The 18,345-nt window shown below is 34.6% G+C and overlaps 1 protein-coding gene across 2 annotated transcripts in view; it reads right to left on the reverse strand.

Moving 5' to 3' along the window:
• The window catches only part of prpf40a (PRP40 pre-mRNA processing factor 40 homolog A), a 28,842-nt gene extending 14,959 nt beyond the window's left edge, over positions 1-13,883 (reverse strand). The window contains exons 1-11 of one of the 2 annotated variants that reach the window (XM_048192931.1): positions 13,742-13,808; positions 12,861-12,941; positions 12,609-12,749; positions 7,884-7,967; positions 5,421-5,448; positions 5,318-5,340; positions 5,115-5,159; positions 4,457-4,567; positions 3,658-3,778; positions 3,514-3,538; positions 1,415-1,630 (exon numbers count right to left, since the gene is read on the reverse strand). In XM_048192931.1, coding sequence (XP_048048888.1) covers positions 1,415-1,630; positions 3,514-3,538; positions 3,658-3,778; positions 4,457-4,567; positions 5,115-5,159; positions 5,318-5,340; positions 5,421-5,448; positions 7,884-7,967; positions 12,609-12,749; positions 12,861-12,941; positions 13,742-13,744 — 878 coding nt within the window. In that variant the 5' untranslated portion in view covers positions 13,745-13,808. Of the gene's footprint in view, positions 1-1,414; positions 1,631-3,513; positions 3,539-3,657; positions 3,779-4,456; positions 4,568-5,114; positions 5,160-5,317; positions 5,341-5,420; positions 5,449-7,883; positions 7,968-12,608; positions 12,750-12,860; positions 12,942-13,741 lie in introns of both variants that reach the window. The other variant, XM_048192932.1, reaches the window with a different exon arrangement.
• Positions 13,884-18,345: the final 4,462 nt, after the last annotated feature.

Here is an 18,345-nt window from a genome sequence, read left to right on the forward strand (position 1 = left end):
AACCCTTAATGCATCCTTGTTGAATAAAAGTATTAAAGTATTAATTTAAAAAGAAAAATATATATATTACTGACCCCAAACCTTTCAATGGTAGTGTTAATCAGTGAAAAAATGTATGCCAGAGATAATAAGAAAGTAAAATTAAGCGCAATTATGATTTAATATTATGATATTGTGAAATGTCATTTAGGGTTGTAACAATATACCGGTATGACGATATATCACGGTATGGACACGTACGATTATCATATCGTGTACATTTGCTTACTTACGGTATGGTAAAAAAAACATAAAAAAAAAAATCAAGATGCAGAATTACACTTGCGCATAGACAACAACTTTCCACTTAACTAAACTTGCTCCACACCCACACATACAGCAGACAATGTCAGAGACAGAAGTTGCTATCTCTATTCTCTGTGCCCCGTTGAAAAATTTTTCTTATTGTTTTTTAAGTGTTTGCCGTCTCGTTATCAGAGGACATGAACACAAACATATCCACGGTTGCTCTGAGATAGCGCTTAATGAGCATTTCATCATTTTATTTGAGAAAAACCATTGTCAGATACACTGAAACTCAAAGCTCTTCACTACATCCCGTCAAAATAAAAGACCGCTTTTTAACTCGAAGAAATTGACACATTTATTATGATTGTTAAATAGAATGTACTTCTCAAAATAAATATAAAAAAAGTTAATTTCATTTCCATCATTTTTGATAATATTTGTATAAAAAAAAATAAAAGCCAGAAGAATTAAGTCAAAGCAGAATTTCTGAATTTGAATTATTAATAAAAGTTGTTCAATTTCTAATCCATAATAATTTATTAAATGTATTTGATTGTTTTTGATTATTGAAATCTGAGAAAATAAACATTTGAATTAATTTATTGGTCATTTTAATTGATGATATAAATAAAAATTGATTGTTTAATACCGTATACCGTGATATTTACTCAGATGGTTATACCGTGGAAATCTCATACCGTTACAACCCTAATGTCATTACAATTTAAAATATTTTAAACAGAATGATTTCTGAAGGATCATGTGACACTGAAGACTGGAGAAATGATGCTGAAAATTCAGCTTTGATCAATATGTTATTTTAAATTATAATAATATTTCACAATATTACTGTTTTTACTGTATTTTTTTATTAAATAAATGCAGTCTTGGTGACTTCTTTCAAAAACATTAAAATATCTCCATTTCAAACTGGACTGGTAGTGTATTTAATGTAATCTGTTCTTCACAGTGTATAACCATACTATGTTTTGGGCAGTGAGTCATGTGAGATCTAGTTTGTTTGATTCAGACAGACACACGTGGGATGTTTAGAATGTTCTGGGGGTTGTTTGCAGGTTACGCTGTTTTCTGTACCAAATGTGCTGAGCGTATGCGAGTTCATTACCTTGGTTGTGTCTCTACGCTGGGCGTTTCCTCAGTGGAGTTAACTGTGACATCACTGCTGACCTCAGCAACCTGCGTAGGCACGTGAGCTGGCTGTTCCTCTGAGATGCCTGTCGCCATGGTAGCCTCTGTCTCAGCAACTGCCGCCACAGTAACAGAAGACTCGCTCTGAGACGTAAGAGCAGGGGTGGTGCCAGGAGCCACAACATCAGCCGTCCTTTAACAGACAGATTGAAAATGAATATAATTGGATAATCTCTGAATTTAAAAAAAAAAAAATGTGTATGAAAAGTCTACTTTTTATGGATTTCACATTTTACATTGCAAATTACAGTGACACTACCCTTCCAAAAATTATATATTTGCTATCTTGCCATTCATTTGCAGGGTTTTTCCTTCATTGAAAATATTTTGGCAGCCACCAAAATGATTCTTTGTTCTTTGATTAAATTGGTTTAATGTGATGACACCTGCCATTCTGCAGTACCAGTACAAGCTCCCATGATAGATTTGATAGATTTAAAACGCTCCCATGAGTTTGTGCAAGGACTCTGAAGAGCGTCAAAGGTTTCTATTTTCAACAAGTTTTTGCAGCATTGAGGTTTGTAGCCAATCACAGACGTATCTGTTGAGCGCATGAACGCAATGGACAATAAGAGGTGTTTAAGTTAGTCAGAATCCACTCAACACCGCCGAGTTTGCTCAGTGCGAGTTCTGCACGCTCTCAAATCCTGTCATTATAAACAATGAAGTATAAACACGATGTCAAAAAGAGATCCATTGCACTAGAGTGCAGCTTTGTCTACCTTTCATTATAATTGACAGCTTCATTGATTATAATGGCAGCAATCTTTGCTCGATTACTGTATATATTATATATTTTTCATGATGCTAACTAAACATTGCAAAGTTTCTGGATTGAAACCAGGATTTAATTACGTGACTGAATCCGAATGACAGTGATGTCAAATGATCTGTGCATTAAGTGTTGGAGTGTAAATGCAAAATAACAGACCTGCCACTTTTCCTAGATTTTTGTGCAATGTGTTACGTTGTTGTTCATTTTATTTCTAACTTTCAAATCAGTTACTCAGTGACTTTGCACATACAAATATACAGATTTTTAAATAGGACTATAAAAGAGTTCTAAGCACTTATGTTTAATGATCTGTCCTGACAGTGATTTTTTTGTTATTTCATGATTAAATAGGATAAGTTAATATTACACTGTTTCTTTGTATTTATTTTGGATTTAATGTCAGTACTGGGCTCGCAGTTGACTTGGGTAGGGTGCTTTGTACTGTGTATGGATGACCGTGTTCAACCGACACCACTGAAGACCATTTTTGACTCATGAAAAACCCTGATTTGTGAGAAATTAAAGTTTTCACCAATAGTGGTGAACCTGCACCACCCTTTACCAACAACAGACAATTTCCCCTCAACTGGCAAACTGTTTTGAAAACTAAAATTGCTTTCTATAAATCTAATGGTATATTAAAGGGATAGTTCACCCAAAGCCATTCCAAACCTGGAAGAATTTCGTTCAGCTTCAGAACACAAATTAAGATTTTTTTTCTTTCAATTTTTGTCGATTCATTGAAAGTCAACAACATTTTTAAGCTCCAAAACATACATAAAAAACACAGTAAAAGTAATTCATAAAATGATGGTTCATGATTATGAACCAATGAGCTTTGTTCTCACACATCGAACAAGTATATCTTCCATTTACCACAGTTGATGAGCTCTATTTTTGTGCACTGATCAATGTTTAAATGGGAATAAAAACCTTAATTCAATCTGTTCATCATGTAAGTGATCATGTCTCTTCAGAAGAATTATATTAAACCACTCAATTCATATGGATTCATTTTACTATGTCAATATGAACTTTTTAATTCCACCAAGATTTTGGTAGAATTAACTTTCAATGGATGGATAAAAATGATCTAAAATATTAAAAATATCTTTATTGTGTTTTGAAAATTAACAAAATACCTACAGGTTTGGAACAACATGAGGCTGAGAAAATCAGAGAATTTACATTTTTGGGTAACCTATCCCTTTTTGGTCTTAGTAAATAAAGCTGATGCTCACCCATTTTCCTCCGCCTTTATCATCGCTGAAGAAAAGAGAGAGAGAGAGAAAAAAAAAAGTTAAACCATTTTCTTATGCAAGATTTTTAAATTTTTGTGTTTGTGTAACAATGCTGAATGTGTTTTATTCATTTTGTGTACTGACCCTCCAGGTCCTCCAGCTCTTTGGGTTTAGTCCAGCGAGACTCTTTGGTCTGTGAGTTATAGTAATAGGGCTTTCCTGTATCTGACTTGTATTCTTTCCATGGGCACTTGGACAACATTTGCTGCAAAACACAAATATCTGAGTTTGTTTCAATCTACACAAGCATTTACAACAAATGAGGATATTCCGGCAAATAAACTTTTGAATAGAAACAAAGGGTACCTCAAATTTTGAATATAGTACTAAACTTTGTATTCCACCTAGTTTAATGTGTATATATATATATTTTTATAAATTTATTTTAAATTAAATTAAAAACAGATAAGTTGGGTTCAGCAATTTGTTTGGACTACACAAAAAATGTGTGAAAATGTGTAAAAAAAAAAAAAAAAAAAAAATTTATATATATATATATATATATATATATATATATATATATATATATATATATATATATATATATATATATATATATATATATATATATATATATATATATATACACACTTTGATAAGTCATTTAGATATCTCCCATCATTCACCCTTGGCGTAAATAAACCTTATGGATTCGTTTCACATTATGTGTGAACAAGCATCAATTCAAAACTCTGTCAAGCACAGACTAACTAAACTATGCCATTTCATTATTGTTAATAGTAGTAGTAGTAGTATGCAAATTATGGGGCATTAGACTCTCAAAAGCAGAATATACCTCAAGAGCATGATCTCCTGAATGAGCAGTAATTGGCAGATGAAATATGACTGTGTAAGCGAGAAGGGCGTGTTGACCTGTTTTTACCTCAGCAGGTGATTTGAGTTCATCGGGTTTCTCCCATGTGGATTGTTTAGTCTCTGTGTTGTAGTAATATGTTTTTCCATCCAGTGATTTGTGCTCGGTCCATACTGACTTCTGCAGGAGACATGATGAATACTTCGCTCATTACATTATAAGTCTCTAGTCATCACTAGACATTTCATCAGCTAGATCTTGTATTCGCTAATTTAATTGTACAAAACCATGTTTGACTATTGCTCTTTTCCATGCAATAACAATAAATGAACCATATAATGGCTTTGTGCGACAGCACTGATCCCTCTCTCTCGGGACTATTTACGAGAGAAGCAGAGATGTCCAAGTTGTGAATGAATCAATCAGAACTACTTGATGAATTGAATTGACAGATCCAGTTCTCAAAAATAGGCCGATCTGAACGACACAGCCATGAATCAAAATGCTGTGCTTCACGAGTTACTCAACTCACTTGACTCAATCCAGTTACGGCACAAAACATTTTATTTAAAAACTAAAAATTAAGAATGGTTCAGATGCAAAAGTGCAGATGTGTCTTAATTTTAGACAAACAGCTATATACTTTCAAATATTTTTTTTTTAACAACTTTAATTTCAAGCACATGTATTCATTTATGACTGATAAAAAGTGTTTGTTGTGTCTTGCCTTTTTCGGCTGTTCATCAGGTGAAGACTCGGTTGATGTGGTGCTCTAAGAGGAAAAAAATAATATTTCCATGTTAAAAGGTTTTTTTGTCTTCAATAACAGCATTGTATATAGCCTGTAATTTATAGAGCCAGGAGCATTATTTAAATCACAATCCTAACTGTACAATATTAACAAAATTGTGTTTGGTTGTTTGTTCTTACTGTTGTTCCGGGAGCAGCAGGCGCTGAAATAGAACAAAAACACATTACATTCAGAAATAATAATTAACAATATGATGATGATGCAAAACCAGTTCTCTCTCACCTGCAGACTCAACTGGACTCACGCCAGGCTGAGATGGACAAAGAAAAGAGGGTTTCATTACAAAATAAAACAAACAACAGAATAAACATGCTGATGTGTGTGTGACATCTTTTAAATGACTTGAAACTTCATATAATCTATGAAAGCTCTGTTAATAATTGTTGGAATTAAATTAGTCCATGAGCAGATCTAAAGAAATCAGAGCTAACTTCATTAGCAGTGTCCTTACCCCAAATTACAGGAAAGGAAAATGCCATCTGACTGACAGGGCAGTTTGACTGACAGCTCCTGGAGCATCAGCTGGATTCTGCATCTGATCAGACGTCTTCATCTACAGCTCAAAGCCTAGCGCTAATTATTACTGATGCTATCAATATTTAATATGGTTAACTAACGACAGGCTGTTTGATGCTTAATATAGATAATTACATGAAAGCAGATCTTAATCACCACTGACTGAGGAGGTGTGTTCAAAAAAAAAGAACTGCACATGCATGGTTAGTTTGTTCTTACATATACTGAACTGAAACTGCCATGTTGTCCTTTCATCCATATTCATTAGTGATGTAATGCTTTGAAACGCAAATGAATTAAGCCACTCTAAATGAACTGGGCTGTTTCATGTTATTGGTCAGATATGAATTTAGCTTTTCAAGCATTTCTCTCCATATCAATTAAATAATGTGTAGGTACTTCCTTTTAAGGAAATGTATTTTTACATTTAATTTTGAAAAGTTAGTAACTCTGATAATGTTTGGTCTTTTTTGTCTGAAAACTGTCAGGTTTTAGTATAGCTCAACAGTTTTTAAACTGCCTCACATCCATCAGAAGCAGTCTCCTTGCAAAGCTGGATTATTGATGAATGAAATGAAACTAAATGTGCCGTTCAAACTGCTCAAATGCCAAGATTATTCAGAAAGATCATGTGAGCTAGACAAATTTTACCACAGTGTTCTTATGTTTAAAGGGTTAGTTCACCCAAAAATGAAAATTCTGTCATTTATTACTTACTCTCATGCCGTTTCACACCTGTAAGACCTTCGTTAGTCTTCGGAACACAAATTAAGATATTTTAGTTGAAATCCGATGGCTCCGTGAGGCCTGCATAGGCAGCAATGACATTTCCTGTCTCAAGATCCATAAAGGTACTAAAAACATATCTAAATCAGTTCATGTGAGTACAGTGGTTCAATATTAATATTATAAAGCGATAAGAATACTTTTTGTGTGCCAAAAAAACCAAAATAATGACTTTTCAGCAATATCTATATGGGCCAATTTCAAAACACTGCTTCATGAAGCTTCTGAGCTTTATGAATCTTTTGTTTCAAAATAGTGATTCGGATCTCCTATCAAATGGCTAAACTGCTGAAATCAGGTGACTTTGGCGCTCTGATTCACTGATTTGATTTGTAAAGCTCTGAAGCAGTGTTTTGAACTTGGACCATATAGATATTGTTGAAAAGTCGTTATTTTGGTTTTTTGGCGTACAAAAAGCATTCTTGTCGCTTTATAATATTAAGATAGAACCAATGAACTCACATGAACTGTTTCAAATATGTTTTTAGTAACGGTTACCTTTACGGATCTTGAGAGGTGCACTAACATTGCTGGCAATGGAGGTCTCACTGAGCCATCAGATTTCATCAACAATATCTTAATTTGTGTTCCGAAGATGAACGAAGGTCTTACGAGTGTTGAAGTACATGAAGGTGAGGAATAAATTACACTATTTTCTTTTTTTGGGTGAACTAACCCTTTAAATATTAGAATATTAGTGAATATTAGAGTTCGCTTTCAAGTCTTCTTGCATTTGAACGGACAAATTCAAACATTATATAATATTCCTGCTGCTGTCTGTGTTTTTAAAGTTAACCAAACAACAAAAGACAAAGAAATTACTGCTTAACTTTTGTAATTTTAATAAGGATTAATCTTTATTTCATTTATACAGTGAAGATTGTATGTAGTGTTATTTTATATGATTACTTTATTCAATTTCTGTACCTGAAATCTACAGTTAGACCTACCTGAAAAGCACTGTTTTTTATTTGTATGTTTTCTCCATTGTATTTATTTGTGCTGTTCCTTGTAGTTTGATAAGTAATCCGTTTTTATCCTGAATATAGCACATACCGAATTGTACTAAAACCGTGACCCTAAAACCGTGATACAAACCAAACCATGAGTAATTTGAACCATTATACCCCTAATAGTCACAAAGTGTGCTGTAGGGAAGGAGACGTATCATACACCGAAATAAATTAGATCAAGCTGATCTTTTCTGCTACTATCACTCATAGCATGTGGATAAGTGCTATAAAAAATGGTGTTGATTCTAAATTGGTACATTTTGCCACTTTGCAGTGTGTTCATTAGGGTTATTCTGACACTGCTGACAGCATGTGAGGGTCTATTTTTAACCAGCACTGATGGAATAGTGTGATATACAAGCTAGTTTACCGGTCCTGTAGGCTGGATTGATGCAGCTGGCAAACGGGGAGGCATCATCATTCCTGGCATCATTGGTGGCATCATGGCTGGCATCTAAGAAAAGAGTTTCATGAAAAATTCATGTAAACTGCTAATTTCCCTCCTACGCTACACACAGGGAGACGAAGGTGTGAGTTGAGGGAAGTAAAAGCACATCTTGTGCTCTGTAGTCTCTAGTCCCTCATTACAGTCTGATCCTCACAGCCAAAAACATCCACTGACACACCATCCATCTCTCTCTCTCACACACACACACACACACACACACACACACACACACACACACACACACACACACACACACACACGGAGCATCAGGTCCAATAAGACAACATTACTGCAATCATATCAATGATTTTACATGTCCTATATTCATGTTCAAGGCTATGCACTTCTCTCGTCTCCATATTAGGTTGAATCCCATGAAAACTTCCAAGAGATGTCTAAATCATTTTTTACCTCATAACCAAAATAAATAAGTGCATTTTGAACAAATAAAACGAAGCCTAGTTTAAGAGCCATTAGAGCCTTTTTTTAATATGATATTTGCATCACAACTGTGTACACCTCCACCTCCCTCAATACTGTAGCACAGACAGCAATGACAATCTGTCAGGTAACAATGACTTTATGGAAAAGTTTCATTTTGAGGTGAAATACAGTGTGACAAGAACATTTGTTTGTAGTTTCAAGCAATAACTATAAATACGTAAGAGGATGGAGTCATAAGAACAATAACTATATATTAGCATCCACACTAACAGATGATAACATTCTGTTTATTATAAACGCACACTGCAGTTTTATAGTCTGCCACTTTAAATGTTCAAGCTGATTCTGATTGGCTGTCAATGTTTTTATTAGCTCATCAGCCGAAAAAAAAAAAAAAAAGTTCTGAAAGTGATTCCAACAATATCATTCCTCTGAGTCATTATCGTTATAGCTGCAGTGTGGACTATTTTCACAGAATTAGAATGATTATTAAAACTTCTAGTCATCACTGGTGTAATGCCCATTATGTTGCTGCTACAGAATGTGCATTAAAGTATGATTTTCTGTAGCAAATCATGCATTTTAACACTAGCAGTAAAAGGTTTTATGTTCTGGAAGAGGACATTATTCTTTGTCATTGTTCTTTCTGAGAAATGGAAATGGAATTACTGCTGAGTATGAAATGTGCTACACAAATAAACTGGCCATGTCTTGTTTTGTCTATCAAACACAAACTGTTGAAATTGAATGTGACAAGAAATAAAGACTAGTCCCTGCAAAAATGTGCAATGTGACCACTAATTTCTGATTTGTAAATAAATGACTCCAAATGGTTGCGTTTACTGATTTTTTTTTTTTTTTTTTTTTTTTAATTGATGGTTAATTCAACATGTTTTCTGTCATTTTGACAGTTAGAAAAAAAAGTATCTAGTCTATTGCATTTCTCCACTTGAAATCCCTGTACACAAACAGGGATTTTAAGTGCAGAAAAGAAAGAAACTAAGAGTTCATGTACATAAATAATTACAGCTGGTGTAAAAATAAGCTGGAAGATCATCTCTTCCGCTTTATAACTATTTAAAGCATGAAATAAACATAAATGAACATCAGAAAATATGTTAAAATATATAGTCCAACTGACCGAAACCCTTATGTCTTATGTAATTGCTCAATCAGTCAGTGTTTCAACCACCGAAAGATGTCAATAAAACAGTTTGTAAACATTGCGTCATGTAATGTTACTTTTACCTCAAAAAAGCCATTCAGTGACCATAAACTCATTAGTCAGGAAAAAATTAACTCTAGAGAGGAACATTTTGCTAAATATATTCAACGAATTACATATTCATTCCATTTTTAACTGTTCTTAATCATTTAATGTATGTTTGAATAAAGCTGTCAAGTTATGACAGCCACCATTTAAATGTTTATATTTCAAAAAACTAATTAGAGTAAACATAATTATAAAGTTAGTATTATAACTATTATAAAAACATTCCTTTAAATAAAATGTAAGTGTCTGTATACAAATTAGTTCATATTAACCTTTAATATTATAGTGATATAGTACCAACTGCCTACCAGTATATTTTACAGCATTAGTTGAGATATTGTTTTCCTTGAGAAAATTTGCCATGTACTGTATCTGATATACATCCAAATTAATTCATGAATCAAATACCCAGCCTTATAAGGTAGTGTAATTTGTGGGAAACTGAGCAACCAGATTGAAAAACAAAATGTATCTGTTGTTGTTTTGATTTTGTGTGTGTTTTGTTTCTCACTTCACATTGGAAAAAAAAAAAAAAAAACACAAGTAAAATAAAAAAAGTGCTCTCATGACAGAAGTTCTCATATAGAGCTTATGCCACATAACATTTTTCCAGTAGTTACACTATTTTAAGTTTGTTATGGATGAGATGATTTAAACTGATTTTTTTCAATCATTACTGAATACACAAATAAAAATCAGTTTCTCCATACTACATGTCCAATTTAGGTTCTTTAAATATTAAAATGTACATTTTACATGCAATCTACAGACAAGTTGTTCATGTGACATTCATTGCGTCCAAATTTGCGTATTCTAAAAGTATGTACGGCATTTGATGAAGAATTTACTTCATGATCATTAAAGGATTAGTTCACTTTAAAAATGAAAATTACCCCATGATTTACTCACCCTCATGCCATCCTAGGTGTACATGAACTATTTCTTTCAGACAAATACAATTGGAGTTATATTAAATGTCCCGTTTTTCGTGGTTTTTTGAAGCTTTGATTGTGTTTATAGTGTGCAATATAACATGTGTTCATGTTTCGCGTGTAAAAAAACACAGTATTTTTCACATAATTTACTTATCTGCATACGGCTGTTTCCACTGTCATAAAAACGGGCTGATGACTTCCTTGTTCTATGAAGTCCCTCCTTCAGAAATACGTAACGAGTTCTGATTGTGCCAGCGGTGCCTGTGTTGTGATTCGACAGCAGTTTAGCGCATCTTGCCCGGAAAAGTCACGCCTCTTACCATAACGTGGAGATGCATGCGCTCAGTGTTATTGTAAACATGTCTTTAATTTTACCCTATCAATTTGAGCCGGAATCAGACCCAGTGATTGGACTGCGGGATGAAAATAACAGCGTTTCGACGACATGGCGACAAACACACTCTACAAACGCAACTCTTGTGTATTCCTGTGGGCGGAGGTTAGTCAAAAAACTGTTTTAGTGACGTCATTAAAGAAGGAGGTAGAGGGATGTAGTCCAAACTGGCCGTTCGATGTAGGCGACTTCTGTTAAATAAAATATCTCGCTTGGCATTGAACTTTGAGCTTTAAAATTTTACAGATTTTATTTATACTCTAACAACAACATTACACACTAACTAAAGTTTGAAAAATGCATCCATCCACCATAAAGTACTCCACATGGTTCCGGGGGTTAAAGGGTTAGTTCACCCAAAAATTAAAATAATGTCATTTATTACTTACCCTCATATGCCGTTCCACACCCGTAAGACCTTCGTTCATCTTTGGAATGCAAATTAAGATATTTTTGTTGAAATCTCAGTGAGGCCTGCATAGCCAGCAATGACATTTCCTCTCTCAAGATCCATTAATGTACTAAAAACATATTTAAATCAGTTCATGCGAGTACAGTGGTTCAATATTAATATTATAAAGTGACAAGAATATTTTTGGTGTGCCAAAAAAACAAAATAACGACTTATATAGTGATGGCCGATTTCAAAACACTGCTTCATGAAGCTTCGGCGCGTTATGAATCTTTTGTGTCGAATCATGATTCGGAACGCGTGTCAAACCGCCAAACTGCTGAAATCATGTGACTTTGGCTCTCCGAACAGCTGATTCGACACACTGATTCATAACACTCTGAAGCTTACTGAAGCAGTGTTTTAAAATCGCCCATCACTATTTAAGTCGTTATGTAGTTTTTTGGGCGCACCAAAAATATTCTCGTCACTTTATAGTATTAATATTGAACCACTGTACTCACATGAACTGATTAAAATGTGTTTTTAGTACATTAATGGATCTTGAAAGAAGAAATGTCAATGCTGGCTATGCAGGCCTCACTGAGCCATCAGATTTCAACAAAAAAATCTTAATTTGTGTTCCAGAGATTAACGAAGGTCTTACAGGTGTGGAACGGCATGAGGGTGAGTAATAAGTAGGTGAACTAACCCTTTAATAAAGGCCTTCTGAAGTGAAGAGATGTGTTTGTGTAAGAAAAATATCCATATTTAACATGTTATACAGTAAAATAACTAGCTTACGGTCAAACAGATCCTACTTACATCTAAAGTGTAACGTATATGCGACATATAACGTAGTACGTCATTGTGTAGTGTAATACCAGTAGTACATCCCAAGCACTGCCATTATAAAGCATCAGGGGGATTATTAATATAACACAGATTGTATTCGTCTGAAAGAACAAAGTCATGGCTTGAGGGTGAGTAAAGCTTTGGGTAATTTTCAATATAAAGTGAACTAATCCTTTAATATGAATAGTATTCTGACAGAGAAGCCACGTTGAAACTGTTATGTGACATACATTATTGTTGTGCTCTGCCACTTATGAAATGTGACAACCCAGAAAAAATGCCCTGTTTTAAAAACACTGCATCCTTTCAAAATGAAATCTGATTGCCATAAGCAGTGTTTGCTATTAGTTCTTACCTGTCCCATGGGTGGAGCTCCCATTGGGGGCATCATGGGTGGCATTATTCCTGGGGGCATGGGGGCCATGCTGGGCGGCCTCTGACCCATGGGTGGCATTCCCATTGGAGGGAAGTGAGGCGGGATTCCTGGTGGCCCCATCTTTGGAAAACACAAAAATAAATTTGAGGCATGAATGAGTGCAAACACAACCAAGCAGCCTCAAAGAGAGAGAGATGGCATTACAGTAAAGGCTTTCCAACACCAACTTACAAAGGGCGGGGGGATTCCTGAAGGTGGTACACCAGGAAAAGGTGGTGCTTGACTGGGGCCACTATTAGCATCAGTCGAAGACTGTTATGAACAAGAGAGTCCATTACAGTAACCACTACAGCTCTGATAAATATGCTGCACATCACTGATCTAAAGTCTGGTGATGTTTCCCAAGTCTAGTGACAGAGCCAACCAACACATCCGAGCTTATGTGAACCTTCAGTAATCAGATGTTTCACTCTAACCAACTAGCATAAATATCTACTTTTAGCCCTGAAATTATCGAAATAGCCAACAGATTAATAGATATAATTTTAAATGTATAACAATCCAGTGATCTCAAACCATCTTACTACCCTTAACAAGCCAAGCACATAAGAACACAATCAACTATCATTCAAACTTCACTAGTTTAACAGTTTTATGAGAGTTTATCAGGGATAAATCGACTATCAGTTGCAGATTATCAATGAAAACTCGAATCACTTCATCACAGTGATTAAGTTTACATTCTCTAGTCTTATTCAGTATTACCAACACCAGTGAAGTCGGCTTAAGGAAACGGATCCATTAACAAACTGCTTACAAACATAAATGTTTAACACAATCAGATATGTAACAAGTCTAAGACATGTGTTTTAAAAAAACACAATAATACATTCTCATTCAAACACACGTTAGCTTTAGCTTTAGCATCAGTCACTCACATTAGCTTATATGCTAACCAACCTTTATTTGGTCTATAATAGTCCCTTTACTTCAATGCAACTGTCTTTAATTCAAGCGAAACACCGTTCATTGTTTACATGTGTCATTTGTAGCTGCAAGAACACGACAGTATTGTGTTTATGTGAATAAACTGTGTATTTTCTTAGACTCACCATGATGAGTGAACATGCAGCGGCCCTGCGCGAGACAAAAACCTACACTCTGATTGGCTGCTGCGCGCCGGGTTCAAACTACAGCAGGCGCGTTTCAGTGCAACCACACTGAGTAAGACGTGCGCATATACGAGTTTCGAAGTGCCGGAAAAACACTGGAGTGCTGCGCAAGAAATACGCAGATCTGAAGCCTGAGTGCAAGTCAGATGGGCTGTCATGTTACAGTTTTTTTTACTTTCACTAAGACCAGTTTCTCGCATGCTTACAGTTTTTTTTTTTTTTGCTTACACACATTTTCAAAGCGTTGCCTCTTTTTTTTTTTTTTTTTTTTTTTTTTACTTTACACATAAATCCAACAATTGCACACACAAAATGCAAAATGCCTCACATCTTTTGCAAAATGAAGCACTGCATTCAAAATATCACAAACACATCTCAAAATCAAACATTTCTCTTACATTGCGAACACCTTTGCCATAATATTGTATTTTTGGATATATATACACATATATTCAAAACCTATCATGAGCTCCTATGTAGATTTCTGTACAAGATTGAAAGTAATTAGCAGAGAGATGTAGAAAAATTCACGAAAGCAAGATTGAAACCAAACTATTTATTTTTTTCCTGTAAGCATTTGTGGTTGTGAATACAGTATTACACAGTACGGAAGAAAAGAAATACATCAACCATGTGTAGCTGGACAGAAACAATGTGTTTGAAAAAGGAAATCAAGATACTTCCTGTTAGATTTTTGTGTGTTACATAGAGAATTGTGTGTTGTGTTTTGTAAAAAGTGTTTTATGAAATTGAAAACTGAGTCGAAGGCCGAGAATTAGTGTATGGTTTTGCAGATTTGGTGTGTGGTTCTGGTGTTTGAGTGTCAGGTTTCAGAATATTGTGTGACAAGTAAGGATTCTGCGTGTAAGCAGTTGAACAAAAATGTAAATGTCACTTTCTCCAATCTCTTCACACCATGATAAGCAGACTATGTGGGCTAAACTGTGGATCATTTATCTTTGCTTTGCCACAAAATACATGTATTGACTACTTATTTCAGATTCTTTTCTCACACAAACACCATCAAAACTCTATGAACCAGTTGGCCAATTTGCACGTCTACATACTCTTTTCAAATCTGTTAAACTTAAGTTAAAACCTAAAATACAAAACTGAATTGAAAAACTGACATAAATTTGCTGCACTTCTAGTAATACCATATTGAAAATTTATTCCGAATCTAAAAAAAAAAAAAGACAAATACTATCAAAACAGTTAGTTGTAGCTGAACACACAGGTGTTAGTCTTTCAATTATTTCATTACCATTTTTACAAAAGGGGAAACTTCGGAATAATTTTGTACTGTAATGAAAAACTTGGACCATGTAACATATACTTCAGTGAATTCTGAACAGTAGATAGTGTCATTCAGAACCAGAATTAGATTTACGTATTGCCAAGTATGCTTACACACACACACGGAATTTGTCTTGGTGACAGAAGCCAGTGCACAGACAGAATGACAACAGATAAAGAAATAAAATAAGTGAATACAATAAATAAATATATAAAATTCACAATGGACAAAACAGACAATATATACACAATCATGCAAAGGAATGTGAATAAGAGGCATGCTATGCTAAATACGATAAAGTATAAATAATAAGTACAGTGGTGGGTATTGCACCTGTTTTTATTGCACAGTAAGGAGAGCTTAGAGACATTCTTATTTTGTAAAATAAGGTCTCTGTTTTATGGGTGAGAAAGTTTTTTGTTTGTTGGGTGAAAACCTTTGCTATAGCGTTATGGAAGAATTAGTTGATTTGAGACATGAATGAAGTATTTTGGTAGTTTTAGTGCATTTTGAATGTGAAATTTATTTTTGTGGCAAGCTGAAAGTTGGTTAGGAGAACTGTGCGAAGAGTTTTGAAAAGTGTCCTAACGTTAATGAAAAACTGTAGCTGAACACCAACACGTGTTAGACTTTCAATTTCATTACCATTTACACAAAAGGGGAAACTTAGGAATTTTTTTTGTACTGAAATGTAAACATTGACCATGTAGTGAATTCTGAGTAGAGAGCTGTCATTCTTGTCTTATAAAGAAAAAATTACTATATAAACGTGTAATGCTACCTGTTGTTAGTATTTTTTGAGTGATGGTTTAGTTTTAGTGCATTTTTAATGTGAAATTAACTGCTGTGCGTTGAAAGTTGGTTAGGGTAACTGTGTGAAGAGCTTTGAAAAAAGTGACCTAAGTATTGAGAAATGGGTCCTAGTGATTGTAAAAAAAAAAAAAAAAAAAAAGTGTGTGATAAACAACAGAAGAATGATACAGTAAAAATAATTTTTTAATAAAATATTATTTAATGAAATACTATTAAACAATTTGTTCTATTTCAATACCCAATGCAGTGAATTTATATTCTGTTATAATCTGATTTTACAGCATCTCTGGCCTGTAGTTAAAGGTGCCATCGATTGAAAAATTGAATTTACCTCGGCATAGTTAAATAACAAGAGTTCAGTACATGGAAATGACATACATTGAGTCTCAAACACCATTGTTTCCTCCTTCCTGTGTAAATCTCATTTGTTTAAAATACCACCGAAGAACAGGCGAATCTCAACATAACACCGACTGTTACGTAACAGTCGGGATCATTAATATGTACGCCCCCAATATTTGCATATGCCAGCCCATGTTCAAGGTATTACACAAGGGCAGCCAGTATTAACGTCTAGATGTGCACAGCTGAATCATCAGACTAGGTAAGCAAGCAAGAACAATAGTGAGAAATAATGGCAGATGGAGCAATAATAACTGACATGATCCATGATATCATGATATTTTTAGTGATATTTTTAAATTGTCTTTCTAAATGTTTCATTAGCATGTTGCTAATGTACTGTTAAATGTGGTTAAAGTTACCATCGTTTCTTACTGTATTCACGGAGACAAGAGAACCGTCGCTATTTAAATTATTAAACACTTGCAGACTGTATAATTCATAAACACAACTTCATTCTTTATAAATCTCTCCAACAGTGTGTAATGTTAGCTTTAGCCACGGAGCACTATCAAACTCATTCAGAATCAAATGTAAACATCCAAATAAATACTATACTCAAAGGAATCGATGCATGCATGCAGCATGAATGACGAACACTTTGTAAAGATCCATTTTGAGGGTTATATTAGCTGTGTGAACTTTGTTTATGCTGGTTAAGGCAGTCGAGAGCTCGGGGGCGGGGGAGCGCGAGATTTAAAGGGGTCGCGCACTGAATCGGTGCATATATAATTATGGCTCAAAATAGGCAGTTAAAAAAATTTAGAAAAAAAAATCTATTGGGTATTTTGAGCTGAAACTTCACAGACACGTTCAAGGGATACCTTAGACTTATATTACATCTTGTTAAAACTGGTTCTAGGGCACCTTTAACTGTTGTTTCCATTTTTATGAATACTGTTGGCTTTATTTGGAACTGAAATAGATTTGACTGATGAGACTGAACCACCAAGTCTGTTTCTTCAGTACATCCTTCATTATTATGAATTATAGATAACAGGCTGACGTTCTGTTCAAACAAATTTAATCTGTCATAATCTAAAAATATTTATTCTCTGGGTGACAGTAATTGCCAAAAGCGTGTAACCATGTAAGGTTACTGAAGATGTATGTGACCTTTTATTAACTAATAGCTTGTAGAGCAAGCCTAACATTTCAGAACACTTCATTGTGTATTGGTGAATAAATTAAATAATAATAATTTGTTAATTAAGGATTGCATTAGGCAGAAACCTTTAATAAATCAATGCCTATACACAAACATCACGAATCAACAATAGATCTTAAAACAGAGAGCCCCTGACATTTAGCTCAGTCATTAACAGATACTTATATTTGAGGTGCATTCAATCAACAGAGTGAGTCAGAGGAATATTTCACAGGTAAAACTTTTACAGGATAAGAGGCTGAAATCAATGCAGCCGCCCACCGTGCTCAGGAAACAATAGTCTCTCTGACACATGCTCTATTTCTAAACTCTCTGCAGGTAGTCAGGGAACTCGGCCTGTCGTCTCAGCACCACGGTCATCCGTCATGCTGCTTTAATTGGCTGCTTGTTCCCATTTACCGTAACATTTATTTTCTTGAGCCCGGGGGAGGGAGATGCAATTTTGAGACTGAAACATGTTAGACCCTGATAAAGGCCCAGCTGACTCAGAGTTTATGAAATAATTCACCTGTGTCTGAGCCGTGAATATTTGATCTATGAGGTTTTAAATGCATGTCTGTCATACCGGATGCTGAGACAGTGTGTTTATTTTTCCCAATGTTCACATCAAATAATACTGAGATTTAATCTGTTGAACATAGAGATATAGAATGATTATTAGAATGACTTCTGAGGGACACTGAATACTAGAGTAATGGCCATTGAAAATTCAGCCTTGCCATCAGGAGTCCACCTTTTTCCTAATGCGTCTATTGCATTTTAGATGATGGGAGGTACTTTCGGTTTGGGGAAGTTAAAAATAAAAACCCTGAAACAAATAATTTCAAATCATAAGGTTGCACTCTACAAACAATCCTCATCCAT

Source organism: Megalobrama amblycephala, linkage group LG6 (assembly GCF_018812025.1).
Source record: "Megalobrama amblycephala isolate DHTTF-2021 linkage group LG6, ASM1881202v1, whole genome shotgun sequence".
Taxonomy (NCBI): domain Eukaryota; kingdom Metazoa; phylum Chordata; class Actinopteri; order Cypriniformes; family Xenocyprididae; genus Megalobrama; species Megalobrama amblycephala.